Source organism: Coloeus monedula, assembly GCF_965178545.1.
Source record: "Coloeus monedula genome assembly, chromosome: 21".
Taxonomy (NCBI): Eukaryota; Metazoa; Chordata; class Aves; order Passeriformes; family Corvidae; genus Coloeus; species Coloeus monedula.
In genome coordinates, this window is record NC_138801.1 from 7806802 (window position 1) to 7819246 (window position 12445).

The following is a 12445-nucleotide window of genomic DNA, read 5'->3' on the forward strand; positions in this document are numbered from 1 at the left end:
GAGTTTACCCCATCTCCACCCCTTTTCTGTTCTGGCCATTCCACTGCAGAGCACCACGGTTCCCATTAGTGCTCCTGCCTGGTGGTTATCTACGTTGGATCTGTCCCCCAGCCCTTCCTGGTGGAGTTGTGAACTCTGCCATCCTTCCTCATCTCTAAATGAGCGTTCTGCTGAACGTGTTCTGCTTGTGTGCAGCAACTGCCCTTGTGGAGCAGCAGCCAGCTCTGCTGGGACTCAGGTGGGGGGCTGGTCAAAGGAGAAGTGTCACCTTCCCTTCTGTCTTTCCTGGATGACACATGGAAGTCCTGGAGTCTGCTGTGAGGCAAGAACAGAGAACACAGCAAACAGGGTGACAGGACCTGCCATAGGAAGGTGGCCTGGGGACTGTGCTGGGTTTTTGTGCTAGGGTGTGCTGTGGCTCACAGTTGCTCACCAGCCTTGGTGCCTTCTTGATGTTGTGGAGACAAGTGTCCCTGGTGGTCCTGGCTTGCTGAGCTTCCGAAGAGCACCCAAACCCCGTCTCCTCACAGAGCGGTGCCATCCCAGTTTAGTCTGGGCTCTCCATGTGGGAGCTGCTTCCCCCTCAGCAATGAGCTTCCTCCCCTCCTGTGTGTATGAGATTCCTGGCTGCAGGTGAGGGTGTTGGTGTCTGGTTCTGCCAGAGGGTTTAAAGGATGGCTCACTGTGGAGAAGGCTTTCCCTAAGCCTCCCGAAGCCCCTGGCTGTCGTTAATACACGGATTAGAATAAGAAATCCTTCAGAGTCATGAACGCCTCATGGGGTGGTGGGGGTGACCCTGTTCTCATCCCTCCCTGCTCAGCTGAGATGCAAATACTGAACTTGGTCTTACAAACTCATTTTACTGGTCAAGACAGGTCTTTTCTTCTTAGTATTCCTGTTCCTCAAGGCTTGTCTGCCTCAAGGCTGTCTGGAGGCACGGGCAGGCACGGCTGCAGCAGAATGGTGACGCTGGATGAATTCCCTGTGTAGACAGCCCTGGGCATCATCTGAAGTCCCAAGGAGGGCTGGGAGGTGATGACAGACATCTGACAGCCGTGCTGACACATGGAGATGGTGCAGGAGGAGGCTCTTCTCATCCAGATGTTGCAGAGCAGAAGGATTTTTGTTTCAGGCATTGGCAAAACGCAGCCACCTCAGTGGGAGAGGGAAGATGCATTCAGCTGTCCCCTGGTTCAGAGGAGGAGAGAAACAACTCTGCCTCCAGCAGAAACCGTGGGGAGACCGTATGGAGCCAGATCACGACTTCCCTGTTGGAAGAGCCCTGTGGCTCCCCTGGCCAACCCCATCCTTGGCTGCTTGGATCCTGGCGTGGCCTCTGCTGTGAGGAGTGGTGCTCTCCCGTGCCGGCCCAGCTGCCCCTCCCGCTGTGTCCCCAGCTCCCAGAGCAGCTTGTGGCTCTTGCTGAGTTCCCCATGCTTGAGCAGGATGTGTCAGATCTTGTTTGCAGGGAAGGGCGCGATGCTCGTTATCCCAGGAGTTGCTCTGTCCTGGCACTGGGCTGGAGCTGAATCTTGGCAGCTGCTCTGCAGCTCCCAGCCCTGGTGCCCATGGTCCCTGCTGGCCCATGGTGAGGGCAGAGTAGCCTGGATCTCAGCCTTCAGGTCCCTCACCTGAAATGTGTCCATGGGCTTCTTCCCCCTCTCTCCAGCCTGGGAGTGTGCACATGGATAAAACAGAATTTTTGTCCTGTCTACGCCAGTTATACCTGCATGGATCGAGCAGGACTGGCTGATGGGGATGCTGATCTCCATAGCCTAAATCTAAGACTCCTTAAGAGGTCCAGGCTTCACAAGAACTGAAATTAAGCCTTTGGAATTACTTGCTTGACCCTCTCCCCCAGGACATAACCCTGGGCACCATGTCTGTTCATCACCATTGGCCAGCCTTGAACTGGTGAGAAGTTTCTCCAGCAGGCTGAGGCAGACTGTAACCCAATGATACACTGCATGTACTTTTAGATTTATTTTTATTAATGTCATTCTATTTTTAAGGGTGATTTATTTTTATCACCATGAGAGAGGAAGGCCTGTGGTTTTACTGTGGCACATAAATCCTGTCTGGATTTCAACCTTTTCGGGTCAGGGATTTTATCCTCTGTGAGCATCCCAAGTGATGGGTGCCAGGGATTCCCCTGTCCTCTGCCTTCTCAGGCTGGGCAGAGCATCCATGAGAATGATGGACTGAAGTTTGTCCTCTCTGGAGGCTGAAAGCCTTCAAAGTTGCCCCTGTGAAGAGCAGCAGCGCCAGCACTGAGGTCCTCCAGCACATTTATGGCTAATCTAACTTCAGCCTTACCCTTGGAGCTGCTCTCCATGACAGTGTGGATCCAGCCTTGTCCCAAGCTTCCTTGCTCCAAGGTGTAGACAGACCTTTGTGGGCAGCACCTGTCCTTGGGGCAGTGCCACAGGCTCCTGGCACACCTTTGGACAGAGAGCCCCAGGTCACATGTGCACTCTCTGGTGAGACTCAAGCTCTTACCTTTCCCAGCACTGAACACCTCTGTGGGTTGGAGTTTTGGATGGGATTTGTCTGTACAACATATTGACTTGTGACTCTGGACACCGAGTACTCCTTCAGTGTGAAGAATAATTCCCGGTGAAAACAGAGGCTCTGGAACAGTAGGAAATGCCAAAACCCACTTTGTTGCCTGCCCTTAATTTGCCTTCCCTCGTGTCTCTGTCGTGTGACTCACTCTTTAATTAAATGATTGCTGCCCCCCTGACACATTTGAAACCTGTGTTGCAAAGCCCCAGCTCATCAGAGCGTTTCGGAGGGAGCACTGACATCTGCACACGAGCAAAATGTCATCTCCCTCATCCCTCCTGCCTTGGAAACGGCCAAGCTGGTTGATCTGACTGCAAATCCAGAGACAAATGGATGCTGCTGAGGGGCTCCTCCCTGCAGAGGTGACACGGTGACCATGCCCAGCTGCCACGTTGGAGGGGACAGGCACCTCTCCTGGGCAGGATGTGCTCCTTGGCTGGAGATGTTCAGCCAAAATGCCCCATCCTCCTGGCAGATGCTGCCTGTGCTGCTGGAGATGAGAACAGGGAGGGTTTGTTGTCTTGTGGGACTGGCTGTCAGCTCTCCTCACTCTCTGTATTTTGAAGAGATGTGGGAGCACTGCTGGTGCCGCCACTCGTGCCACACACTGGGATACCCCTGGGTAAAATCCAGGAGTGCTTGCCGCCTCGCTGGCCTCCCTTACCAGCCTCAGTGAGAGCATCCCATCCAGCAGCATATGCAAATCCTGATTTGTGAGCACAATTACCTGCTTTGTATGCACAAAACTAATTCACTTGCACATTCTGTGGGCATTGCTGAAGAGATCTGCTGGAGAATCAGTCCCTCAGGGCCAAATGCTGGAAGAAACAGCCTCTGATTTTGTGCTGTCAGGCTTGCTGGAGCAGTGGCATAAATGAGATGGATAGCTACCTTGATTAGCAGGTGCAAATGTGTTGAAATTTTTTTTCCCCCATCTATAAATCAGACATTTCTTCATCAAAATTCTCTCATTGCATCCACAATTGGTAGCCCCCCCCAAAAAAAATCAGCAGTAAGCATGAGCTTGAAAGAACCAGATGAAATGTAGTAGCAAAGGTTCTTCTCTGGAAATTGGCAGGAGGAGATAAAAATAAAAAGGTTTCCATCATCGTCCAAATGGGCCAGTTTGTCACCAGAGCCACAGATGGTGCTGCTGTCTGGGTAGGACAGGGGTGTGTTGTGGGCACGAGGCAGATGAAAGTCATTTTTCACAGAGCTATTTTTTTAAAGGCAACGTGTTAAGGGGATTTGGAGGTTGCAGAGCCGAGCATGTAAATCAGGAGATGACCAACCCTGGCAGGGGGGCATTTGTGTTTAGGAAAAGAGCCATTCCTTCCTATAGTTCAATTTAATGCCATGCAGGTTCTGTGCACATCAAGTGATATTTGTTTGTTCTTGTGCACTTCTGCTATTTCACTGCTGGAGGATCCCGGTGCCTTTATTGACTTAGACTTTTATAGGATGAGGCTCTGTCTCTCTAAGGTATGGAGTTTAATAACTTGGTCAAAACCCGTGTAATATCCCATTCCTTTTTCTGTGGTGGCACAGCTTGCCTCATGCACCAAGCAGGGCAGGAGGCAGTTAACTCCCAAGCTAATTTAGCTCCAGGCTGAAGTGTTATACATAAACAGCAATCAAAACTCGTGCCTGCAAGGGGCCGAGTTAAGGTTATCTGTGCTGTCTTTGCACTCTCATTTTCTGCCATTAGAGTGTTTAATCCTGGAGCTGCTAATGTTCTTGTAATGGCATTTCTGTGCTTGTCTAAAGAGCACGGGGAGGAGGGAAGAGGGATGGGTTTTGCTGTACGGACCTGCTCCTGAAGCCATCCCCCTGAACCCATCCAACCAGCACTGCAGGGGCTTCTCACCCCGCCATGGGCAGCTCTGGGGCACTGCCCAGCCTAGAAGGTGACAGCCATGGCACACAGGCCTCCCTCGGGACCTCTCTCTGCTTCCTTGCATCAGCTCGTGTGTTCCTTGGAGGTGCGGTGTAGGAGCTGAGCAGATGATAATGAGAATTAAATCTGTGCAGAGCTTAAACTCAGGCACAATCCTTGGAGGTTAAGCTTGCACTTAAGTGCTGTGATGGATGAGGGTGAGGAGGGTGCCTTGCAGCAGGGGGAGAGGAGGGATAACTGTCAAAGTGACTCCAGGTTTTCCCTCCATGCTCTGTGCCAGGTCGGCAGGGCAGGAGCCACTTTCTTTGTCTTCTTCCTCGAGCACTAAACTGCTTTTAGAAAAGTTGCATTTCTCATCAGGATGAAGCCGAGGCCCAGGTTTGGAAAGTGTCATCCCTGAAGAGCAGGAACAGCAGACACCAGGGCTAGAAGAGGAGCTTTTCAGAGAGCTTTACTGGGAGGCTGGGAATGTGGTGCTGCAGCTTTGTGGCCCAGTGGCACTGGGCTGGGGCCGGTGGGTTCCCTGCAGGGTGTGTGTGTGTGTCCAGAGAGGAGTGGATACAAAAACTGTGTCCTGAAACAGGTGTGAGCGTGTTTGTGCAGTGCTCACACAGGTGGAAAGGTGTGTGCTTACAGCCCCACAGCCTCTGGGATCAGGCTGCCACCCCAGCTGGGGTCAGGACTTGTCCCCAGGATGTACCTGTGCAGCTGAGGCACAGCCCTGGCACAGCAGGGCATTCCTCCAGGACAAGGGTGAGTGCCAGCGTTGGAGGTGCTGCCATGGAGGAGGGAATCACGGACACCAGCAGTGCCAAGAGAAGGCTGACAAGCAACAGCTTTGCTCCACCACTGCCAAAGCTCTTCCAGCTCCTTAAATAAAAGTGCCAGTGACAGCACAGAGCAGCTTCCCTGGGAGCACACTTCCTGCTGTGCACTGGGTGGGTGGATTAGGGGGATTCTTGCAGCATTAGCAGATCGGCTCTCTCCATAATGAGGCGAACAGGCTTATCCTGGCGTGCTGATGGCTCGTCCTGCAGCCCTGCAGCCCTGCTCTGCTGCTCCCAGGCACTGTCAGGATGGGCAGGGAGGGTGTGGGTGCAGTGTGAGACCCCATTCCTGTTCCAGCAGAAGCAGCAGGACAGCATGGAGAGCATAATGAAGGAATAGTTCAGCAACTTCCAGCTCTTCTTTCAAAAAGAGAGCTAAAGCCTCTACTTGTTTAATAACACACTGGAAATACAGTGTTGGACCTCCAGAGCTGAGCACCTGCCCTCATTTACACTGAGTGAGCGGTGATCCTTCCTTCCTTTGGCTGTAACAGCTGAAAAATTGCCATGGATTATCCAGCCTGGTTTGTGGTTTCTGAATCCAAAGGCAGAGGAAGGAGCGTGCATGCTGGGGCCATGGGCAGGGCGCAGGGTGGTGGCAGTGGGAGCAGGATTCTTGTCCCGGGGGTGGGTAGATGCTGATTCATTTGTGCTCCTGCAGCAGCTGGAGGCTGTGCAGAGGCGTGTGTGGGACCTGTGGAAATTGCATCCAGCTCCAGGTGCAGTTAGTTGTCAAACTTGGTTACTTTGGTTGACTTTGACTTCAAGCTCAGCTTGAATCCTAACTTAGCTGCAGCAGGATAACTGTGTCTATCTCGGATGCAGTTGCTTTGAACAAAGACACTTTAGTTTGGCCTTTTGATGGTTTGATTTATTTTAGCAGCATGTTGAAAAACACACCCTAAAGAGGGCTTAGAGGTGTGGCAACCCCTGTTCCTCCCCCTCCAGGCACTCTACCACGTGTTTCTCATGCTATGGGGGCTAGCTAGGCTCAGCATCCTTCCTGGCTCAGCACTGTCTTTGGGAAGGATGGGGACAGACTGAAAATAACAGAGTAGTTCGGGGGGCCAAAGAAGGAAGGTGGATGCTGTTGGGGAGAGGGCAAAAGCTCCTGAGAACCTGTAAGAGCACAGCAGGTTCTGCTGAGATTTTTTGGAAGCCCCACGAGTTGTCTGTTCATGGTTCTTGATAGAGGAATAGCTCCTCAACCATCTGTCCTGAGGCAACAGACTGCAGCTGTCAGCTGATCCCATGATGGGAGCCTTCCTATCCAATTTCCCTAACTCTCCTGAAGGGGTGTAGATCACCCTGGGAAACCTGTGGAAAGCTGATCCCCACTCTCTCCTGCCCTGGATCTCCTCCCCAGCTGGTGCCACCACTTGCCCTCTCAGTTACTGAAATAAACCTCCCAATAAACCTCCCAATAAAGCCTCAAGCACTGGCTGTAGCTGCTGAAACTCCAGGATTGGAGTCGATAAAATCAATATTTCTGCAGGTTGATAGAGTTCCTCCTTCCAACGCCAAACTGACGGAGCAGTAAACAAGCCAGCAGACAAAATAAACCCTCCTGCACCATGGGAAGGGCCTTCACCCCCCGGCACCCCCAGCCATCGATACAGGGGGAGGCATTTGGGCCACGGGATGCCAACCTCTGTTGGTGTTTTTTCCTTACTTGCTCTAATTTCTGTGGCAGGAGCCGAGCATGAGCCGGTGCCCCAAGACTCCCAGCTCTGCTTCGCAAGCACTTCGAGATGTCTCTCATTTGCAGAGCATATATTTGTTATGTAATAAGCGCCAGGAATTAATGATCCACAGCACGGCTGGGGAAACTTGCGTACTAAGCACCCAAGGAAAAAATAACTTTTCTTTTTATAAAATCACTGATGGAGCCATTAGGACCTGTGTTTCCCTGCACCGAGACCGCCCCAGCCCCCAGGCACAGCAGAGCCCGAGCAGGGCCGGGCGCCGCCATCTCTCTCCCAACTCTTTCCCTTTGGAGCAGCAATGTTCCTGCCGCTCCTGTTATGAATCATGAGGTTAGCAGCTTTTGACAGATCATAAATCAGTGCTTCGAAGTCGCTAGGACAAATCCCAGGACATTTAATCTTTAATATTAGACGCGTTTGAGGCAGTGAATATTTCATGAAGGTGCTGTTGCATTTTAGCACATCATTAGCCGTCTCTTTTTTCCCCCCACTCTTTCCTTTTTTTGCTGCCTCTCCCTTCCCAGGCATCTCTTCCTGAAAAATCTCAGCGGCTGAATCCCCATCTCTCTCCCTCCTGGCAATAAAGCTCTTTACTGTAATCCTTGTGAGGCATTTTAAGAACTTGTTTAGGATCCCGAGGGGCACGCAGGTAGCTGCCAGTCTGCATTGCCACTGTGAGGGAGGTACCCACCTCCCCAGCACCCTCCCCAGGTCCCCACCTCACCAGTGTTTACAGCTCAGCTTTGCTGCACCGTCAGGCATGATGGGGAGAGGAGAGGAGGGGAGGGGGGAAACACTGGCGGCAGCTTGTAGCAGAAACTCCACGTGCAAATCCAATTAATCTTTTGATTTTGCTGTTTCTTGCTCTGGGTTATGTATTTCTACCAAACACTGAATCAATTCAGGCCAAGTGTGGTTGGGTTTCTGGTGCGGGAAATGTCTTCTCCTGCTGTCAAAATAGAGGAGTAGGGTGAGGCAGCACCCAGAGAGTGGAGGGGAGCAGGGCTGAGAGCCCCTTCACTGTGGGATGGGGGTGCAGCATGGGAACTGTGTGTGGAGGATGGAAGTTGGGGGGTTCTGCATCTTTCAGTGGGAGTTTGGGCTGCAGGAGACTCTGCTCGCTTGTCCTGGTGCCAGATAGAGCAGAGGTGGGAGGGGGATGTGGGATGGGATTGTGGTGTCCACCTCGGGGATTGCACAGGGTGGACACTGCTCTGATCAAGCGAGGTCAAGATCCCTGCTGAGGAGTGAGCCCCTGGCTGCAGGACTGCACAGGAGCACTGGTTAAGGACAGACCTTTGCATCATGAAACCCCATCCCCAGCTGCTGTGGGTGCTGCATCATGCAATCCCCTCCCCGAGAATAACTACAGGTTTCTTACAGCTTCACATCTCCTTCTCCACTCCTCCTGACTGCTTCTGGGCTCCAGAGTGCTCCAGAGGCACAGGAGGGACCAGAGGGGCTGTGACAAAGCAGAGATGGCAGCTGGCACAGAAGTCACTGTCTCATCCTTCCCTGTTCTCTTTAGGAGAGTGCAGCTGCCATGAAGGGTACGCCCCGGACCCCGTCCATCGCCACCTGTGCGTGCGCAGCGACTGGGGACACAGCGAAGGGTGAGTGGGGACGCGGTGCTGGGGTTGATCTGCCCCGGCTGCCACGGTGCTGAGGAGCCCAGTTCTCCTCCCCTTGGGTGATCACTGTGCTCCTTGCCCTGCCCAGTGATGTGCTCAGCTGCTTTCCCCACTCTCCTCCCAGGCCCTGGCCCTACACGACGCTGGAGCGGGGATATGACTTGGTCACAGGAGAGCAGGCACCAGAGAAGATACTCAGGTGAGTCAGAGGAGGGTTCAGCTGGGACATTTGGGAAGGGAGAGCCGTGAGGACATCCCAATGGATGCAACCTCTTGGTCACTCCCAGCTCATTCTTGTGTTGGTGAGGGGACAAGTGTCATTTGTCTGTGTCAGACCTGAAAGATTTGTCCATATTGGGCAGGCAGGGAAGGGTTGACTTCTTGTCCCGTCAGCAAATGTGAGGACAGCATTCACAGAAACTCCTCCTGGAATAAAAGGAAGAGTTTTCCCATCCCCATGTTCTCCTGTCACATCTCAAGTCATTCCTCTCCCATGTGGCTTTCAGGCCAAGAGCAAATCACTGACTTATCTCGTGGTGCCACCACTGCTCTGACTTCCGAGTGGGCAGTGGAGGGCCACCATTCCCTGTGGACACTCAGTTCCTGTGTGACATGTTTGTCCTTTTCCCAGGTCCACCTACAGCTTGGGTCAAGGGCTGTGGCTGCCAGTCAGTAAGAGCTTCGTGGTGCCCCCCGTGGAGCTTTCCATCAATCCCCTTGCCAGCTGCAAGACAGATGTTCTGGTGACAGAAGATCCAGCAGATGTCAGGTAGGAAGCAGATTTCTCGTTTTCTCCATGCTTGAGTGCCTACACTGCTCTTCAAATTGTTATTGAGGATGCAGTAATTTCTATGATGATAGGTTTGATTAATTTCCTTCCAATAAGAAATCTGATGTGATTGCTCTCCAGGCTCTTTGGGCTGATGGGTCTAGGGCAGGCCTGAGTGTGTAACTCTGAAGTCTGTCAGTACAGGCAGGTGAATTGATAGAAACCTGTGGCAAGGCAATTTGGAAGTGGCTTAAATGTAATGTTAGATTGCAGTGCTTAAATGGATGCATTTACTGGGATGGAGGTGCTGTCAGCTGTCTGAAACTCATACCTGTATCACACCCACCTGGCCACTGACATCTGCTGGGATGCTCATGAAGGGTGAAAGGCCATGTTGGTCATCCAATAATTACACAATCAGAGGGTATTTTTTTTCCTTTTTGGAGTTCAGTGAATGCCTGGACATATCGCTGATCACCTTGGTGGTGGTTGTCCTCCTTGGTCTGGTTTACGAGGGTTTAGCTGTAAACTGTAAGGGTTTAATTCTGAAGGTATTTAGTGTGTATTCCCCTCTCTCCCATTAAATTAAGACTGAACATGTCACTGTTGGGTTCCAGGGAGACTCTATGTCCCCTCCCTCCCTCCCTTCCTTTTTGCTGCTTTCTCCTGTTGACTCCAGACACAATTGCCTGACTTGAAAATTCTTGGTTGTGTTATGAATCATCTTCCTGGGCACCAGCAGGATCCTTGTGTCCCCCAGCCCCTTCTGTCTTGTTTTTTCCCAAAGTGATGAGGTGGTGGATTTCCTTTCTTCTGTCCCATCATCTTGGCAGGGCCATAGTTGAAGCAAGTGCCTACAAAAGCTATGGCAGAGCCAGGACTGGCATCCAAGATGTCCTCACTTCCAAGTGTGTGTTTTTGTTGCTAATTAGCGCTTGTTCTCTTTCCTGTGAAAAGAGGCCAGTGGTACACATCTATCACAGTTTGGCTCTTTAAGGAGCGTTGTTTTTCTTGTCTGCAACAACTTTGGCTTTCATTTGAGAAAGGGAAGCACTGCCTTGGTTTATGCTAACATTTTCCAAGCCAAAGTGCCAAGAGAACATTATCTCTTTCTTTCCTCCTCACATCTTCATTAAAAGTACCTCAGTGAAGGTAGGGGCTCAGAAGCTTGTTTTCTGCTCCAGTGCAGTAATTGTCTCTGGGCACTGCTCCTTGTGGAAGAGTCTGTGTCAGGATGGATGAATGCCAGGCAGGAGGAGGGGAGGTTCTGGCACAAGGCTGTTGCCTGCTCCCCTCATAAATGGAACCTGAACTGAGAATTCCAGGTGTAAATATTGGAGTGGCTCGGGTAGAAAAAGGGAGGTGTGAGTTCACGGCACTTGTATCTTACACGCAGGAGTTGGTGAATTATTAAAACTTTAATAAACGCAATAATAAATATTTGATGTTGCATTATGGGAGGTTTCACAGATACAGTGAGAAGCCAAAAGCAATCTATTATTTCTGCATTAGGACTGAAACACTTCTCAAAAGCGAGGAGCTGCAAGCTCAGGATCCTCAGCACCCCGGGGTGGGTGGAACCTTCTTCTGAGGTTCTTGGTACTTGGGTACTTTCATGTAATGAGAAAGGTTCTTTCAGAGCTGCTTATCTTGCAGCCTCTTTGCTTTATCCTTCTGGACTGACATAAGCAGCTTCTCAGGGGAGCAGTTTTGGTGGTTCAGATGTTCAGGTGGTGATCTAGCACATCAGCCCAACATCAGAGGTGAGCACGTGCTGTCCATGGTGTAGGTGTTCAAACACAGCCATCTATCCCTCTTCCTGGAGGGGTCCTGTCTCCTGCCTTTGGGACTGTGGTAGCACTGCTGTCCCTCCATGGTGGGAGCTCCTGCAGGTGAATCACAGAATCATCTGGGTTGGAAAAGACCTCAAGGATTGAATCCCACCTGTGACCAATCCCCACCTTGTCAACCAGACCAGTGCACTGAGTGTCATGTCCAGTTATTCCTTGAATATTTCCAGGGACGGGAATGCCACCGCCTCCCTGGGCAGCCCTTTCCAATGCTTGACAGCCCTTCTCCAGTGAAGAAATTCTTCCTGAACCTGCAGTGCTTGGGCTTTAATAGAGTCCCATCTCCATGGCACAGGGCAGGCCCTGGGCTGTGTTACAGCAGCTGCAGCACAGCCGTGCCTCAGCACCCGGCGTGCCCTGTTTGCTGTCCTGTAACACCGTGATGGTGGCTCAGTGCTGTGTTTCTTCTGTGTCTGTAATAACGAGCGTGCTGCATTCCTGCAGACCTTTCATTAGTCTGACACCTTTGGCTCCGGGGTCACTTGTCTTGAAGAGTTTAATGGAGGGAAATTGCAGAAAGACTGGTTTGGAGAAAACAAGTGGTGAAGTCTTTACAACTCAGAGGGTTAAAGGTTCAATGTGGTCTTGCGTTTTTACGAAGATGTTTGAGATGTAGAGGGACAGGTGGGGCTCGGCCTTTCAGCAGCTCTCTGGGGAAATGCTGACTCCAATGCTGTTCTCTGGGTTTCATCACTGGGCAGTGCAACAAGCTGTACTTTGGTGGATGGGGAGGAAGGGCCCAAATCTTCCCCTGCTGCAGCCAAGTCATTAGAGAAGCTTCCTGCAGACCAGAGCCAACGGGCTTCGTGCAAACATCCCACTGGGGATGCTCCAGGGGCTTCAGGGCACAGGAGTGTGCAAAACTTGGTGCTGGAGGTTTTAGGGCTGTGCATCATAAATTAAGAATGAGAGTGCTTAGAGTTAATGAAACTTGCATATATAATTTATCAGTGACCATATGGAGCATCTCTTCCTCGACCCCAGAGTCTGATCCTCTGCACAGCGATCGCTTCAGTCGCACGCCTGGGACTGTGGCAGCCACGCTCACGGTGACGTCTTTGTTCAGATGAGGTTGGCCAGCAGTGCTGCAGGGCTCTCCCCACACTGGGCAGCCTCTGCCTTGCGTCCCAGGCTGGGCAGACTGTCCTTGCAGGACATCCCCTGCCAGGGCAAGAAATACATCCCAGTCCCACCTTGTCT

The 12445-nt window shown here is 51.7% G+C and overlaps 1 protein-coding gene across 1 annotated transcript in view; it reads left to right on the plus strand.

Annotated features, from left to right (window-relative positions):
- The window catches only part of ASTN2 (astrotactin 2), a gene marked incomplete at both ends in the record, with an annotated part of 317285 nt that overhangs the window by 128896 nt on the left and 175944 nt on the right, over positions 1 to 12445 (plus strand). The window contains 3 exons of the mRNA XM_082295214.1: positions 8524 to 8608; positions 8751 to 8825; positions 9258 to 9395. Of these exons, the coding sequence (XP_082151340.1) occupies positions 8524 to 8608; positions 8751 to 8825; positions 9258 to 9395 (298 nt within the window). The remainder of the gene's footprint in view (positions 1 to 8523; positions 8609 to 8750; positions 8826 to 9257; positions 9396 to 12445) is intronic.